This window comes from Serpula lacrymans, assembly GCF_000218685.1.
Source record: "Serpula lacrymans var. lacrymans S7.9 unplaced genomic scaffold SERLAscaffold_12, whole genome shotgun sequence".
Lineage (NCBI taxonomy): Eukaryota > Fungi > Basidiomycota > Agaricomycetes > Boletales > Serpulaceae > Serpula > Serpula lacrymans.
Genome location: NW_006763301.1, coordinates 18,038 through 35,303, shown reverse-complemented (window position 1 = coordinate 35,303; position 17,266 = coordinate 18,038). Strand labels below are relative to the sequence as shown.

General features: G+C 43.4%; 4 protein-coding genes across 4 annotated transcripts; 1 reads left to right on the top strand and 3 right to left on the bottom strand.

The window, feature by feature from the left end:
- Window positions 1–811: 811 nt before the first annotated feature.
- Window positions 812–1,863, top strand: SERLADRAFT_441279 (uncharacterized protein; the record flags this gene model as incomplete). Its single annotated transcript, XM_007321779.1, has 2 exons — window positions 812–1,095; window positions 1,137–1,863. The coding sequence occupies 2 exons, from the start codon at window positions 812–814 to the stop codon at window positions 1,861–1,863; spliced, it is 1,011 nt and encodes a 336-aa protein (XP_007321841.1).
- Window positions 1,864–10,063: 8,200 nt separating this feature from the next.
- SERLADRAFT_351584 (uncharacterized protein) lies at window positions 10,064–10,285 on the bottom strand (the record flags this gene model as incomplete). The annotated part of the gene is made up of 1 exon (XM_007321778.1): window positions 10,064–10,285. A coding segment is annotated over one exon (222 nt), but the record flags the coding sequence as incomplete, so codon positions are not given.
- Window positions 10,286–10,686: 401 nt separating this feature from the next.
- On the bottom strand, window positions 10,687–11,046 carry SERLADRAFT_441275 (uncharacterized protein; the record flags this gene model as incomplete). The annotated part of the gene is made up of 1 exon (XM_007321777.1): window positions 10,687–11,046. One exon carries the CDS (start codon window positions 11,044–11,046, stop codon window positions 10,687–10,689), a length of 360 nt encoding a protein of 119 aa, XP_007321839.1.
- A 5,696-nt stretch (window positions 11,047–16,742) lies between these two features.
- Window positions 16,743–16,997, bottom strand: SERLADRAFT_351299 (uncharacterized protein; the record flags this gene model as incomplete). The annotated part of the gene is made up of 1 exon (XM_007321776.1): window positions 16,743–16,997. The coding sequence occupies one exon, from the start codon at window positions 16,995–16,997 to the stop codon at window positions 16,743–16,745; it is 255 nt and encodes an 84-aa protein (XP_007321838.1).
- Window positions 16,998–17,266: the final 269 nt, after the last annotated feature.

Sequence of the window (17,266 nt, the reverse complement as noted above, 5' to 3'; positions counted from 1 at the left end):
TTGTTCAAACTCCTCTTTCTTGCGCGACACTGCCTTTATTCTAAGTTTAGCTACAAGTCTCTCACACAGTGGAGCTGGTCACATGGGCTGCGCCCTCTGACATCATCAGCCACTGCCTTATCAACTGTATAGTACAACATGTACAAACAACCTGTAGTAGTATATATACCGCAATAGATCCGGGAGACTCCTCAGTGAGTCCTCCTGTTGTTTACCCACAACTAACTTGGTCCTACCTAAGGGGTAACCACTCCCCTCACTTCTTTATAGCTTTGTCTGAGTTGTGCACCAGAGTATACAAACTCTCAGTTGTTATATTAGGACTCGCTCTCTACTACTCTCTCGCACGTTGTGCAAACCCGGTCCCCAGGGCTAAGGGGCTATTGTTTGGGAATATCCCGTATAGCAGAAGGGTGCGCTCCTAGCAACGGCCCTGTAGTGCTCAGGGAGAAGAGGCAATTACTTGATACATGGCCCCCAGTGTTAAGGGGAGTACATTAGCTCAGCAGTTGGTGTGGAACCACTGTTGATTAGAAATTACATACAAACTTCTTCTTCGTTTTCCTCTGACCAGGCCGGGCACTTGCCTCCACCAGTTGGAGAAGGGTTGACAGCTTAACAAGCGGACCACCCCCTGACAACCGTTCAGACCAGGGTTTTGTTACTATAACTTTACATACATTTTCAAATACTATAGTGTGGGTAGTTGGAGATTGAGATCCGATACTCAGCTGGGAAGAGGTTGATCCACAGATAGCAAGCGGGGACCCCCAGTTACCTTTTTTTGACATTACCAAGAGAACAAGTCAACATGTTGTTGCAAAGTCAACCAACCAACGCCAATGCTCTGTTGCACAGCATGCACACACAGATTTTGGCGTTGACCACACAGCTTGCTGAGCTGCAGGCACACCCTCCTGCAGCGACCCCCTTGGTTGAGAAAAAGTTTAACATAAAGGTCGAAGTTGTTGCTGACCCCAGCGCCTTTGATGGAGAAAGAGCACAATTTGCCAAATGGTGGATCAAACTCCATATTTGGGTCAAGGCAAATTGGGATGCATTTGCCGATGACTTTGAGGTAGCAACCACAGTGCTGTCTTGACTAAAAGGACCTGTGGCGGGTTGATACACCCAAGTATGAATGCAGGAGTGCTAAACCGTGGGAGTTGGCCTGTCTGGGATGATCTCAAAGTAGAGATCAAAAAGTATTTCAAACCGCAAGCTGAGCGTGACTGGGCGTGTCAGCAAATCCGCTCCTTCAAACAAGGAAATATGAGGACAGACAATTTTGTAACCCATTTCCTGGCCCTCTCTATCCAAGGGGGCTTAGGTAATAAACATGTAGTGGAACTGCTGGAACGCAATGTGAACCCCCACATTGCAGAACAGCTCTATCTGCAGGATATGAGGAGTGACAACCTCTCCCAAGCAGCGGAGGAGGTTAGAAATATTGGTAGGGCCATAGAGCTCTACAAAATGCACCAAGATGGCGGGTCCACCACCAAATACAACAATTCCCAGAGGAGCCCTGGGTCATCAAACCAAAAATCAAATCATTCTCACGGGTTCCAACCAGGTTGGGGAGCTCCTATGGATATCGGCGCGGTCCAGGGCGGACAAAAGCGCAGATTCACCTGTTTCAGCTGTGGACAGGAGGGGCACATGGCCCGAGACTGTATAAACGGAGCACGAGCTGCTCAACAAAAAAATAACCAAGGGTGCCAGGCACACCAACTTGAAACCAAAAAACCGGACAATTGGCTCCAGACTCTGGCTGGTCGTTCTTACGACAAAATCCAGGCTTTCTTTTACGACCAACAGGTTAACAAAATGAAGGCTCAGGGAAAAGAGTTTGGAGCTTAGGTCACTTGGGTGCCTTTGCTCCTTGAAACAATAAAGTAAACCACAACAAAGTGGCCCCTGCTCCGGGGTGTTGCATGAGCAATAATGGAAAGAAGGGGATGGCTCCCCAAATTGTAAATAGATTTTTGAACTTATTATCTGAAGTATGTACATGTATGCATAGTTGTGACTGTGGATTTAGCCTGGACCCATCTGACGATATAGCTGCTTTGAGTGCTGATTCAGTGGGTCAGGATAATGAAGGAGTTGATACTAGAAATACTTACAATACCACCGCTGTACCAGCATCTCCTTTGGAGCGTGGCCTCGGCGAGACAAATAATAGGGTGCTTAATTCTGGTAAAAATAAAATAGAAAAACATGTAGCTTTTGATAGCTCTTCTTCTTTGTTGGAGCCACCCTTTCCCAAAATCCCAAAGTGTGTGTTGATGTGCACATATTTATTCCAAAAGGAGATCTGTTTAGACGTTGACGTGGAAAACCTTGCCTGGGGCATAGTACACCCAACCAGTGCACTACTTGATTCAGGCGCTAACGGTATCTTCATAGATCAGGTCTGGGCAGAGCAAATTGGACTTCCCTTTGTAAGATTAGATGTATTTATTCCCGTCTATAACATTGACGGTATGCTTAACGCGGGTGGCTGTATCACACACAAATGTTCTTTTGTTGTTGAGTACCAAGGTCACAGAGAACAAATCACCGCCAAAACTACCCAACTAGGGAAGATCAATTTAATCTTAGGCTGGACCTGGCTATTTCAACATAATCCTGAGATCGACTGGCAGACAGGGGTTGTCACATTGTCACGTTGCCCTCAGGAGTGTAATGACTTGGGTAAGCCGAGTCATGTCCATCAAATTGAGCTTAATGAAAGGATAAACACTGGTCACGTTTATGGCAAGCTTAGATCTTTAGAAAAAATTGACAATGACAATAACGAGGTGAAACCCGAAGAAGAGATTAAGAGGCTGGTACCTCCTGAGTACCATGACTTCTGGAAAGTCTTTTCTGAACATAAATCAGAGCGCTTCCCAGAGGCTAAGCCTTAGGACCATGCTATAGATTTGAAGGACACATTCAAACCTAGAAAGGGACATATGATTCCTCTCTCTGCTCCAGAAAGGGATGAGGTTTCTAGTTTTATAGACAAACAGCTCAGGAAGGGTTACATCAGACCTTCCAAGAGCCCTATGACATCCCCGGTGTTCTTCATTCCTAAAAAGGATGGAAAAAAGTGCATGATTATGGACTATTGTTACTTGAATGAGTACACGGTTAAAAATGCATATGCGCTGCCTTTGATCAGTCAGCTAGTAGACAAGTTAGCTGGTGCCAAGATCTTAACCAAGATGGATCTCAGATGGGGGTACAATAATGTACGCATTGAAGAAGAAGATGCTTGGAAGGCTGCGTTCACGTGCCACCAAGGATCCTTCGAGCCCCTTGTCATGTTCTTTGGGTTGACCAATTCGCCGGTGACCTTCCAGAGCATGATGAACGAGATCTTTGCGGATATGGAAAACTGTGTTGTCATTTACATTGACGATTTATTAATATTCACAAAGTCGGACGATGAGGCTGAGCATGACAGGGTTGTGCAAGAAGTCCTTCAACGCTTACAGGAACGGGACCTATTTGTCAAACCCGAAAAATGTAATTTTAAAGTAAAGGAAGTAGACTTACTCGGTATGATAATTGGCCAGAACGGAATCAGGATGGACCCTGAGAAAGTTCAAGCTATATTGGATTGGCCAGAACCTACTCGTGTCAAAGGAGTTAGGGCCTTCCTTGGCTTAGGCAATTTCTACTGAAGATTTGTCGAAAACTTCACAAAAATAACGAGACCGTTGAACGATCACACAAAAAAGGACATTATTTGGCATTGGGGCACCAAGGAACAAGAAGCTTTTGATAAGCTTAAACAGGCATTTACAACAGCGCCCATATTAGCATTTCCAGAATTAGACAAAGAGTTCCGGCTAGAAACTGACTCTTCTGATTTTGCTACTGGGGCTGTGCTGTCAATTAAATGCCCTGACAATCTTTGGAGGCCTTATGCCTATTTATCGCATAGTTTGTCACCTACAGAGCGCAACTATCAAATCTACGATAAGGAGATGCTGGCCATCATTCAAGCTTTAGAGCACTGGCGGCACTACTTAGAAGGTGCTAGGCACCAATTTGAAATTTGGACCGATCATAAGAATTTGGAGTATTTTATGACGGCCCAAGACTTGAACCGAAGACAGGCTCGCTATGCGGTGTACCTGTCTAGGTTCAATTATAAATTAATTCATAAGCCTGGAACTTCGATGGGGAAAGCGGACACTTTGTCCAGAAGAGAGGATCATGCCAACGGCATCGAAGATGACAACAAAGGTGTCACCCTGATAGATCAATCAAGGGTTGCCAATGTTAGAATCGGGCAGGATTCTGATCTTCTGGAAGTCTTCAAGAAAGACATCTCCTCAGAAGAAAAGGTGTGCCTTGATGGCAATGAAAACTATTTATGGGAAGATGGGCTCTTCTGTTTTAAGGACAAAATCTATGTGCCTGAGTCTGCAAGGATCAAGGCAATAGACAGACATTACAACACTCCAGTGGCTGGGCACCCTGGGTGGCAATGAACAATGGAGTTGATCTCCAGAAATTACATGTGGCCTGGCATGGTCAAAGACGGACAGGAATACATAAAATCCTGTCTAAGATGTGCCATGGCTAAGAACTCTCATCAACCGCCGGCCGGTAAACTTATGCCAAATCCAATACCAGCTGGTCCCTGGCAGGATATATCGGTTGACTTTACAACGGATCTACCTGAGTCAAACGGGTATGATTTAGTAATGGTGCATCAGGAAAAATGGGGGTAGCTATATAGAGCTCTATAGCACTATAAGTACTCATAAAGCTGTTATAGTGGTTAAACCTGTTATAGAACCTCTGCCATCTATAGAGCCTCATATAGCTCTATAAATGCTCTTATAGATGTTGGAAATTGTTTTGTGGCTGATTAAAAAAAATTAACACAGACAGGATTTGAACTCTCAACCTGCTAGTCAGCTCTTGGGTGACTAAGCAACCTACAGCCACACATCACATTTATCCACTACACCATGAGAGCTTATAAATTGTATTATACAGGTGTTATATATTGACCTTTGATGGACTTGGATTATTTTTTTACTCATTGTCACTACTTATATTTGGATAAATCATTATTCTTATTTTGTGAGTATCAGGGATACAAACTACTATTTCACTAATACAGGCTACATAATTAATTAATACTGGATGATTTATTAGCCCTTTTAAGCACCTTGAACTATATTATAACTATGACCTTTACAGCTATAGGAGCTATGTAGGCTGCTATAGGCTATAAGAGCACTTATAGTATCTTGCCTATAATAATATACTTTACTCCAAACACTTTTGGCCTCTTTCTATTATTGAACAAGTTTATTAGATTAATCCAGAGTTTGAGGGAATTATAGATACTTCTCCCCTTGGTTAAAATTTTGCCTACTACTGTGCTATAAGAGCTATAAGAGCTATGATTGCACTGATAGTACTATAGTTTCTATGAATGTGTTTATATATATAGGTGGTGGCTATATAGCGCTATATAGCAAAAGGGTTGTTCCTGATGTGGTAGTAGATTGCTTCTCCAAAGAAGTAGTATTTATTCCCACCAATAAAACTATTACCGCCGCAGGTACGGCAGACTTATTTAAAGATTTCGTATGGTCTATCCATGGGTCACCGGAAACGGTTATCTCCAATAGGGGACCACAATTTGCTAGCGAATCTACGGAAAAATTATGCCGGATTCTGGGCATCAAACCTAAGTTATCAACAGTGTTCTATTTGCAAACAGATGGACAAACAGAGAGACTCAATCAGGAATTGAAGCAATACCTCCGGATATTTATTAACAATAGACAGACAGATTGGGCCAAGTGGCTAAAGATAGCCCAGTTCTCATATAACATTAAACAGTCGTCAGCTACAGGAAAGGCACCATTTGAAGTTACAAGATTGTACCTTCCCAGAATGGGTGTAGAACCTGGCAAAAGCAAGAACGAGGCTGCTGAGAACATGGTCAAAGACATGAAGTCTGTCTTAGACGAAACGCGCAAGGCACTATTTAGAACTGCAGAGCAGATGAAAGACAGGGCAGAGCGTAGACGCTCTAAGGCCCCTGACTACAAGGTCGGCGACCTGGTCTGGTTAGATACCAACCACTTATAGTTAAAAGATCGGCAGTCTAGAAAACTGACCGAAAAGTGGATTGGCCCTTACCGGATTAAGGAAGTCAAACCAAATGCAGTGGAGCTGGAACTCCCAAAACAAATGAGGGTAGTACCCACGGTCAATATTTGTTAGTTTTGGTGATTCTGCACCTTTGTGCTACCTATATATTTTCATTCCTTTCTCTATCTATTCTTCTATCATTCACTATTGATTGTGTTCTCTATTATTTTGCCTTTGTGGCTGCTTTGTTTACCTTTGTTTACAAAACTTCGGACAGTACTACAGAGTCCAATGCTTCCTATTCTCTAGTTACTCACATTGGACTCTAGGTACTGTATACCTGTCATACTCTCTAATAATAAAGTTACTCACATTGGACTCTAGTTCCAGTCCCTGATTGCTCTCAGCAAGTGGCTAGACACTTCCTTCAAGCTTTGTTCTTAATAATATTAGCCATGTGAAACCCTATAAAGGGCCGCTTCCGGGACAGCATGTAGACCGGCCAGGACCGGTTGTAGTCACCCAGGAAGGTGAAGAAGAGTTCGAAGTTGAATGGGTGGTGGATGCACACTTGAAGCGTAGAAAATTAGAATTCCTAGTCCTATGGAAGGGCTATGGAGACGAGGACAGAACGTGGGAAACAGAAGCCCATCTGGACAATTCCCATGACACTGTTCGCAAATTTTATTCTAAGAATCCCTCAGCTCCTAGGAAGCTTAGAGGCATGGATTCTAAAATTTTTAATTCCCTTTTTAACCTATGCCCGAAAATTTAACTACTACCTCCGGCACTTGGTTGGTAGTGTTACGATAACACATTTCCGGACGTTTCCTTTAACCTTTACTGTAGTTTTCACACTCTGTGCCATGCGGCACTTTCCCTTTTGTTCAAACTCCTCTTTCTTGCACGGCGCTGCCTTTATTCTTAGTTTAGCTACAAGTCTCTCACGCAGTGGATGTGACAACCAAGAGTTAGTTACTCTGGCGCACACAGGAACACACTATAAAGGTAGTAGATGGAAAGTGGTTACCCCTTAGGCTGCAGAGAGTTTGTTGGTTAACAACAGGAGGAGGAGTCTCCTTGATCTATTGGGGTATTTATACTAATACAGAGTGTTTGTACCTATATACTGTACAGTTGATAAAGGCAGTGGCTGATGATGTCAGAGGGCGCAGCCCGTGTGACCAGCTCCACTGCATGAGAGAGTTTGAGTCTAAAAGAAGAATAAAGGCAGCGCTGCGCGAGAAGGTGGAGTTAGAACAAAAAAGGAAAGTACTGTATGGCACGGAGTGTGAACTATAGTAAAAGGTTTAAAGTGGAGAATGAAAATTAAAGGAAAGGTCCGAAAATGGTGTTATCGTAACAGTGCAGCTGGTCACACGGGCTAGGCCCCATGACATCATCAGCCACTGCCTCTATCAACTGTACAGTACATGAAAGATAAGTGTACCCAAGTGAATGGGACAGTGATGTACATAGGCAAAGCAAGGAGATGAACCTTCTCCAGTTCAAAAACTACCCACCCACGCTCCAACCAGGTGAGACGAGCGACCAATGTCTTGATGGTATATGATGGAAGATCAATGTCATGAAGATGGACCTGTTGCCCAACTTGGACCGGCCACCATGGCTTTGCTGATATCAGCAGTGGCACGTGGTGGCCAACGGATTGGCAACGGAAGCAGATAGAGAGTGGTGATATCAGATATGGTGGGGGAGTAAAGAAGATGAGGAGGAGGAGGGTGGAGGTGACGAGGAGGTGAACTAAAATGGGGATCCAGAAGCGACCATCAGGTGAGAATAAAAAAGAGAGCAAAGGTCCCATGGTGGGGCTGAGTAAAGAAAAAAAGTAAGGGAGAACAACGAAAGCGAGGGCGCAATGTGTAGCCAGTGGCGACACGAAAATTTGCCAAAATGCCGAAATGCGGAAAGTACCAAATGGAAAAGCAAAGGTGAGCGCAACTAGATTGCCTGATAGAGGTGGTGCTGATCAGCCACAAGTTCAAAAAAGGCAATATTAATTACTATTCCACATGGCACTGTGCCTGTGTGGCGCAAAGGCGAGCCTTTTTGAATATTTGCTTCATTTTTGACACCTGTCCATGCTACCAATCAACTTTGGTGCATGACAGTGCCTTTGCCGTGGTGTCAATTTTCTGGCTTCTTGCCAATATGTGAGATTTTTGTGGTTGGTTAATATATCTACTGTGTGGGCACTGCCTAGGATGTAATATTTCCATTCTTCTAGTCCTCTGATGACAGCAAGCAGTTCCTTGTTGTATATTTGGTAGTTCTTTTTGGCTGGGGATAATGTTTTGGAGAAGAAGGCACATGGATGCCATACTTCATTGTCATTGGGTTGGTTTAACACCGCTCCAGTTGTATGTTTGGATGTGTCTGCTGCAATTTGCAATAGTTTGTTGGGATCTGGTATCTGGGTAACTGGTGATTTGCTAAAACAGTGTTTCAGTAGCGCAAATGTGTCTTCTTCGGTCTTTGTTTGATTCCAAGTTTTCCCTTTTGCTAGTAGGGTGTTGAGTGGTTTTGCGAGTTCCAAGTAGTGACCAATGAATTTGTGGTAGAAGTTGCCAAATCTGTGACAACACCAACAAGACACAGTCTTGGGGCACTGGAGCACAATGAAAACAACACTCAAAAGAAGAGGAAAAGGTGGGAGTGGTTACCCATTAGGTTTCAACAAGTTAAGTCCGATGTTTAGTATGTGACCAGTCACATGATATGTCACATGACTGGTCATGTGACTATGAAAAGTCCGAAAATGTAAAGTAAAGTAAATGGTCACATGACTAGTCATGTGACTTGGAAAATTAAAAGTAAAAGTACAAAAAAGTGAAGTGTAAGTAGGTACTGGTACGTCAATTGTAACAAAATCCCAGGAACTTTTAAACCTCATAGATATTAGTCGGTGTAGGCCAATTTTGGATTCCTGCCAGTTTTACTGGGTCTAATTGTACCTGGTTATGATGGATGATCATGCCAAGATATTCTATTTTGGCTACATCAAATGTGCATTTTTCTAGTTTTAGGTATAGGTTGTTTTTGCGCAGATGTTGTAATACTTGTTTTGTCTGTAGGATGTGTTCTTTAGGTCCCTTGCTGAATATGAGCATATCATCCATGTATATGATCAGCCATCCTTCATCTATCATATCTGCAAAGAAGTTGTTCATCATGCGTTGGAAGGTGGCCGGGGAGTTGCACATGCCAAAGAACATGACCATGGGTTTGAAGAGTCCTTTTCTGGTTTTAAACACCACTTTCTATTTGTCTCCTTCCTTTATCCTGACATTGTTATATCCCCAATGTAGATCTAATTTTGTGAAATGTGATGCTCCACGGAGTTTGTCTATAAGGTCAGGGAACATGGGCAGTGGGTAGGGATCTCGGATTGTTTGTTCATTGAGCTGATGGTAGTCCTGGCATGGTCATAAAGATCTGTCCTTTTGTCTATGTAAAAAAAGGGGGAAGCCATCGGAGATTTGCTTGGTCTGATGTATTCTTTTCGAAGGTTGTCGTTAAGGAATTTTTTGAGTGCTGTGTTTTCCTTGGGTGATAAAGGATAGATTTTACAATACTTTGATCTAAACTCTGGTTTTAGGTTTATGGTGTGATCGTAAATCCTTCTTTTGGGTAATCTTTCTGAAGCCTTTTTGTCAAAGACCTGTGCAAACTCCTTTTAGGTTTTGCGTAGTTCCGTTATCTTTTTCCCAACATTGTTCTGGATGGCCAATTCCATTGCGGTGTTAGTTTCCGCAAAAATCCGTGTTTTGTGTACGTAGTTGATTAATAGTTCCGGTTGATTGATTGTGATGGTGCAAATCATTGATTGGTCAGAGTGTGATTGGATTGTGCAAATGGCATGTTGGGTGTCTATGCTTTTTGACGTCCAGTCTATAGTGGGGTTAACCTTATGGAGCCATGGCTATCCAAGGAGAATGTCTTCTCCTCTTAATCTGGTGATGAGGAATTTGCACATGGCATTCCTTCCTCCTGCTTCTATTTGTTGATAGGTGTAGTGGGTGATCTTCCCTCCATTACTGATCATTCCATCTACATTTTTGCATGTGATGGGCGTGTCAAGTTTGTTGAGTGGTAGGTGATGTTTGATTGCAAATTTTGCATCCATGAAGTTGTCTGTCGCCCCCCGAGTTTATTAATGCTTTTATTCTAATGGTTTTTTGTTGTAACGTGGTATCAATTCATGATGAGTTTGAATTGATCGTGGCTATGTTTACAATGGCTATTTTGGACGGTACCAACATTGGGGTGGGTCGTCCTTTCAAAAACCCTCTTTCTCTAATTCATCAATGGTGCTGGCTTGACCTGCTTCACTAAGTTCTTTCCACATTTTGAGGATGCAAGAAATTCCCTTTCCATCTTCCACCACCATTTTTGTTTCATCTTTTTCTGCAACTTCTGCTGTTCTATTTCTCCTGTCTGGGTGTTTCCCTTTCTTTTTTTCCGGGCAGAACTGTGGGATGTGTCCTTGTTTTTTGCATATGAAGCATCACCCTTCACATTTGAGTGAATCTTCTTCATCTTTGGTTAATTGTACTGCTGAGGATGATTGGCTTCTTCCACCTTTTTTCCTCTTTCTTCTTTTCTCCCTTTTATGTTTGCGGTAATAAATGTCCCATTAAAGTCGGTTTTGAAGTCTGCCCATTTTGGGTATTTGCCCAATCCTGTGTATTCCGTCAATTTGGTTTCTTTCCATGCTAGGGCTGCTCCCTCTTCCATGTGGGAAAGTGCTTCAAAGACCTTCTTTTTGTCTAGGTCATAGATGGTGTCATTTATGTCAAAATATGCTTTGGCTGACAATATCCATCTGTTGGCTTGGTCAGGCATTCCATCAAAACTGACTATCTGTCCAAACTTAGTGGGCTTGGATGCTGCAGCGTTAGACATGGTGCGTTGTCGAAGATGAGAACTGTTGTTAGAAAACCACACACAAAACAAACTAACACACAATCCTCCCAGATTCCACGGAACTTGTTTATGGGCTTTGCCTCCTAGAACAGTGGAGTGGTCTGGTTGTTCGTGGGGTGGTACATATAAAGATCCTTCAAAGTAAAACCCAGAGGTGTATGAGTGTGGGTTTTGAGGAGGAGGGATAGTTGAATTTATAGAAGGATAGGGGCTTTGTGACGAGTATAGACGAGCACTACCTTGCTAATTGTAGCACAAGGTAGGTTTGAGAACGACAATATGACGAGGTTCCCAGTGATAGCAGGCTCCTGACGCACAAACTGTAGTGCTCAGAAGGACTCTAATCAAAAGGGATGACAATGACTTCAAAAGTGGGAAGTGACGATGACAGCAGTTGACAGTGGTAGAAGTGGGAAGTGTTGTGACCACACTGGATTACAAGTAGCAGAGTAGTGAACTTGAGAGTAGAGAAGAAGTCTGGGTTGGAGTTCTTTGTTTTTTTTTACAAGGTAAAATACAGGGGTTTATATAGTAAAAGAAAAGTAGGCTATGCACAGTATAGCTGTGCAAAAAGAATGAGAAAGAACATGAAGGAAGGAATGTACGCTGACGAATCCTGCGTAGGTAGTACAGGATAAGATTGTCAAAAAAAGGAAAAGAAAGAGATAGAACAATGAATGCTGTGAGTAATATCACAGGTTTGTACAGCCATAAAGTAAAGTCCAATAGCAAAAAGAGAGCAGGAAAATCATGATGTCATGGGAAGATGCAGTAAAAAAAGGGCAAGGCAAAACACTATCAGTATCAACACAGTTCCTTTATTGTCAGTCAGGCATTCTAAAAAAATATGTGTCCATAAAAATGATTCAAAAATCAAAAATAATCGCACTGTAAATGAATGTTCTGCTGAAGAAAAAGAAACTGGAGCCACCGGTCCACCACCTAGTCCAAATCCGACAGTTCCATGGCCTTACCAATGGACTGGTTGTGTTGGACCACCTGATCAAACAAGGGAGGGAGAGGAGTAGTTCCAATTTGGAACAAGTGAGTCCCAGGCAGCGTGTGATAGGTGTAGCTGTAGCGAAGACGATGGACAAAAGATAAGTGTACCCAAGTGAATGGGACAGCGATGAACATGGGCAACGCAAGGGGATGAACCTTCTCCAGCTCAAAAACTACCCACCCACGCTCCAACCAGGCAAGACGAGCGACCGATGTTTTGATAGTATATGATGGCAGATCGACGTCATGAAGATGGACCTGTTGCCCTATTTGGACCGGCCGCCGGGGCTTTGCTGATATCAGCAGTGGCACGTGGTAGTCAACGGATCGGCGACGGAAGCGGATAGGAAGTGGTGACATCAGAAATGGTGGGGGTGCAAATAAGATGAGGAGGAGGAGGGTGGAGGTGATGGAAAAGTGGATTAGAATGGGGATCCAGAAACGACCATCAGGTGAGAATAAAAAGGAGAGGAAGGGGCCCATGGTGGGGCTAGGCAAAAGAAGGGGAGTAAGGGAAACGACAAAAGCGAGGGCGCAATGCAATGTGTAGCCAGTGGCGACGCGAAAATTTGCCGAAATGCCGAAATGCGGAAAGTACCAAATGGAAAAGCAAAGGTGAGCGTGACTGGATTGCCTAATAGAGGTGGTGCTGATCAGCCACAAGTTCAAAAAGGGCAATATTAATTACTATTCCATGTGGCACTGTGCCTGTGTGGCGCAAAGGCGAGTCTTTTTGAATATTCGCTTCGTTATTGACACCTGTCCATGCTACCAATCAACTTTGGTGCATGACAGTGTGTTGGTGGAACAGGAGATGGATTGGGTGCTGTGGGAAGTATCTGTGGTGTGGGAGGTGGTATTGATTCACCTTCTACTGCATATTCTTCAAAATTGTTTTTGTCGTAGGTGTCTGATGCAACTACTGGGGGATTGTGTTGGATTTTGGGTATTAGCTGTGGGTGGCTTTCTGTGTAATACTGTAGCCAATGTGTTCTGGCTTTGTAAAATGCGTCTGCTTGTTCTCTGGTGTGGACTCAAGTGATGTCGGGTTGGGGAAAGGGAGGTGGTGCTGCTATCCCTTGTCTAGACAATACTGGGGGTGTTGCTGTCTGGGTTGGTTCTGCTCTGGTCTGTGCCCTGGTGGTGGGTCTTCTTCCTTGCGACATTTTGTCGTCTTTTTCGTCCCTTTGCTATAAAGTGTGGGATATGGATATAGAATACAATTGTTTTGTTATGCTTGGAATGTGCAAGCCTGGTAACACAGGGTTTACTGGATGTGCAAGTGGTTTTTGATAAGCCTGTTGGTAAACAGGTTTGAGACGTATTCTGATGATGAGGTTCAAACTGATGAATACCAAGTTACACTGTTGAAGCGTATAATTGCATTGGAGATGTTAACTACAATACAGGCGTGTATATATACTTTCCCACACTTGTTACCTATTATAGTCTCACCTGTCATTGTTTGTTCAACACAAACACCTACCTTAAAGTGAACAAAAGTATGAATGAGTAGTGGTGTATAGCTACTCTAGAACAGAAATGAAGTCCATAAAAAACACAGTTCGTAACACCTAGTTTTTGCCAATCTCCCACTTTCTCTTTTCACATACATAGCTTGATCAATATCCTTTACGTTCAACTCAGCTTTCCATAGTAATAAGTCTCTTTAGTTATTTAATTATTAAATTATGTACCTCTTAGCTAACCTACCTACAGTATATAAGGACCTTGTACTTAATAATTCTATGTGAAACTCAGCCGCTGCCCAAAAGGCTATAGAAACGACTTTATTATTTACCTATGTGAAACTACAATTGATGTTAGTTTAAGGTGATCTCTAATAAATGTAATGTAACATACCTCAGCCGCTGCCCAAGAGGCTATAGAAACGACTCAGGTATTTCTATACTAAGCCCCCTACTACTTATAGTCAGAGGTGCTACTCGCTACAGTATAATGACTCCTAGGAGTACAATTGTGCTCCTAGGAGAACAATGGCTGCTTTGGCAGAGACTGGGTTTATCCGCTTTTGTCACTCCCACTCAAGTGCAACCGTAGTCCCATAGCTTTAGAGAATTTCCAGTGTTTTTTGTGAGTGAGGGGTTTAGTGAGAATGTCTGCAACCATATCTCCTGTAGGAACGTATCTGATTACTGCCTCTCCCTTTGATACTAAGTCATCTCGGATAAAATTATATTTCCGTTGAATGTGTTTTGTGCGAGCACGGAACTGTGGATCTCGTGTAAGAATAATGGCTGCTTGATTTTCACAGTGCAATGTTGTAGGTCCATTTTGAGCATGTCCAATTTCTTCAAAAAATGTCCGAAGCTATGCAAGGTGTTGCCCAGCATTGCTCAATCCAATGTACTCTGACTCCGTGGAGGATAAAGCGACCATGCTTTGTCTTTTGCTTGTCCAGGAGATTGCTCCTCGGATGATGATAAAGACAAACCCTGATGTTGATCAAGACGTGTCTGGGTCTCCAGACCAATCTGCATCTGAATATCCATAGAAATCCATGTCCATGGAGACATCTGTGCCATCATATCGTAGTTCCATGTCCCTGGTTGCTTTCAGATATCGGAGGACACATTTTGCAGCTTCCCAGTGATGGCTCCTTGGAGCTGAGCTATGCCTGCTTAGTATTCCAACGACGTAGGCAATGTCTGTGCGGGTTCCGAGCATGGCATACATGAGGGAGCCTACAATTGAGAGGTATGACACTTGACGCCCTTCAATATGTATCCCGTGTTGCACAATATCTTCCCCTGGAGCATTTGCAAGGAGTTTTGATCCATGGGCCATTGGTGTCCATACTGGTTTGCAGTTCTTCATTCCAGTACACTCCAGGACTGTGTCAATGTATTGGTGTTGCAATAGGGATATTGTTTTGTTTGAACGATCACGTTGGATTTCTATTCCGAGGATGTATTTTACTTCTCCAAGGTCCTGCATTTTGAATATGGATTCGAGTTTGGCTTTTGTAATATCCATGAATTTTTGGGATGAAGCTCCTAGGAGGAGATCATCTACATAGACAACAACAAAGCATATTTGTTTGTTGTCCTGGAATACATAGACATGTTTCTGCATTTAGTCTTGTGAAACTGAGCTCCTGGAGCTTGTGATCAAAAGTTTTGTTCCATGTACAACCAGCTTGTTTTAACCCATAGATGGATTTCTTCAATCTCCAGCAGTATCCAGGTTGGATAGGAACACCCCCTGGAGGAAGCATGTACAGTTCTTCTTCAAGTTCTCCATTGAGATAAGCTGTGGATATGTCCATTTGATCAAGTTCTAGGTTGTACTTTGCTGCCAGGGCTAGAATAATTTGGATCAACTCTAAGTTTGCAGCCGGAGCAAAAACCTCCTGGTAATCAATCCCCTCCCTTTGAGTAAAACCTCGTGCAACAATCCGGAGTTTGTATCTCTCAATGTTTCTGTTTTGATCAAACTTGATCCGGAACACAGGCTTCGATGTGATGGGTTTCACCCCCTTCGGAAGTAGAACAGTGTCATATACTGCATTAGTATTGAGACTTAGGAGTTTCTCCTCCAAGGCAGACTTCCATAATTCTCCATCCGGACGTGATAAGGCTTCCTTTAGTGTCCTTGGAAGGTCTGTGTTAGATGGACCGGTACTTGCTATTCCAGCAAAGAATGTCTCCTCTGTATCAGATGTTTCTTCATGAACCTCAGGAGTGTTAGGTTTCTCCATGGAGTTGTCATGCTGCTCTTTTCAAGACTGTTCCTCATCTAGAGTCCTTTGATAATCTCGGTTTTTGTCTGCAGGACGGGTCTGGCGACTGCTTCTGCGTACTCCTAGGACTTCAGCAGACTGCTCTTTTAGGAACTTGTGCAGGTACTCCAGGGAGTAGACACATTTGTGTATTTGTTGCCCCACTCACTCCTGAAGGCGTTGAATCACTCCTCGGAGGTGTTGGATGACTCCTTGGAGGTGTTGTATGCCTTCCAGAAGCTGATCCAATGGACAGGCTGTCTAGCTGTATTCGGACTTTTTCCACATCAGCTGGCTGTATGTTGAGGGGCTGTCCTCCCACTGACTGTAACTCTACTTTGGCTTTCCGTTCTGAAGATGGCCAGTGTTCAGGTCTTGGTTGTAGAGACTGTTGTGGAGGGTGTCTTAGCTGATCAGGTGCTCCCACTGCTCTTGGAACGTCTCCACGGAGGTATTGCCCCACTGCTCTTGGAACATCTTTATGCTGATATGGTTCCATTTGCAATTCATTTGGATCTCGGATCCGAGGGTCAGGATCATCCTCCTCCAATGTTTTTTGGTCTGGATAGTGAGCATTCTCTGGAATGAGTCCCTCCTGACAAATTATGACATTTGTTTATAGTATGAGAAAACATGCATTGGCCAGGGCTTGAACCTGGGACTCCAGCTTTCATGGTCTGGTGCTTTACCAACTAAGCTACCAATGCGTACTTGGAAAGCATACTGATTGGTTGCATGCTCAGAAGGTCCAGAATCACTGTACACGGGTGCGGATCCCATTGTGTTGTGATACCTCCCACTGATCTGTGCTAGTGTCTGTGTTCCAGGGAGCAGTGTCGTCCTTTTGTACCTTTCCAGATTCATTGAATATGACATGCTGACTGGAAAACACAGTTTGTTTTTCAGTGTCTAGGAGTTTGTAGGCTTGCTTTCAATGTGTGTAGCCAATCATTATGGCTTTGCGCCCCTTGGAGTAAAACTTCCCTTGCCTTTTGTCTTTCGGAATCAAGACATATGCTTGGCATTCGAAAGGGCAAAACAAAGTTGGATCAACTCTCCTTTTAAACAGTATTCCATATGGGGTCTTTCCATGGAGTCCTGATGCTGGGCTGCGTGCTGTGATATATGCAGCTATTTGCATGGCATCTACCCAAAATGACTTTGGGAGCTTGGAATCATGGAGCATAGTGGTTGCTAATGTAGTCAATGTCTGATTCATGCGTTCTGCAATGCCATTTTGTTCCGGAGTATCTGCAGCTGTAGTTTCTTGGATGACACCATCTCCTCGGAGTTGATTTTTTAATGCATTGCCAGTATATTCTCCTCCCCCATCGCTCCGGAGGAATTCTGTGTACAGTGGAGTGAAGTTTTCTTCTCCCAAATGAGTCCGGAAGAATGTTTGGACATCTTCTTTCCATTGCTTGTATCGTTCCAGTGCTTCACTTTTATGTTTTA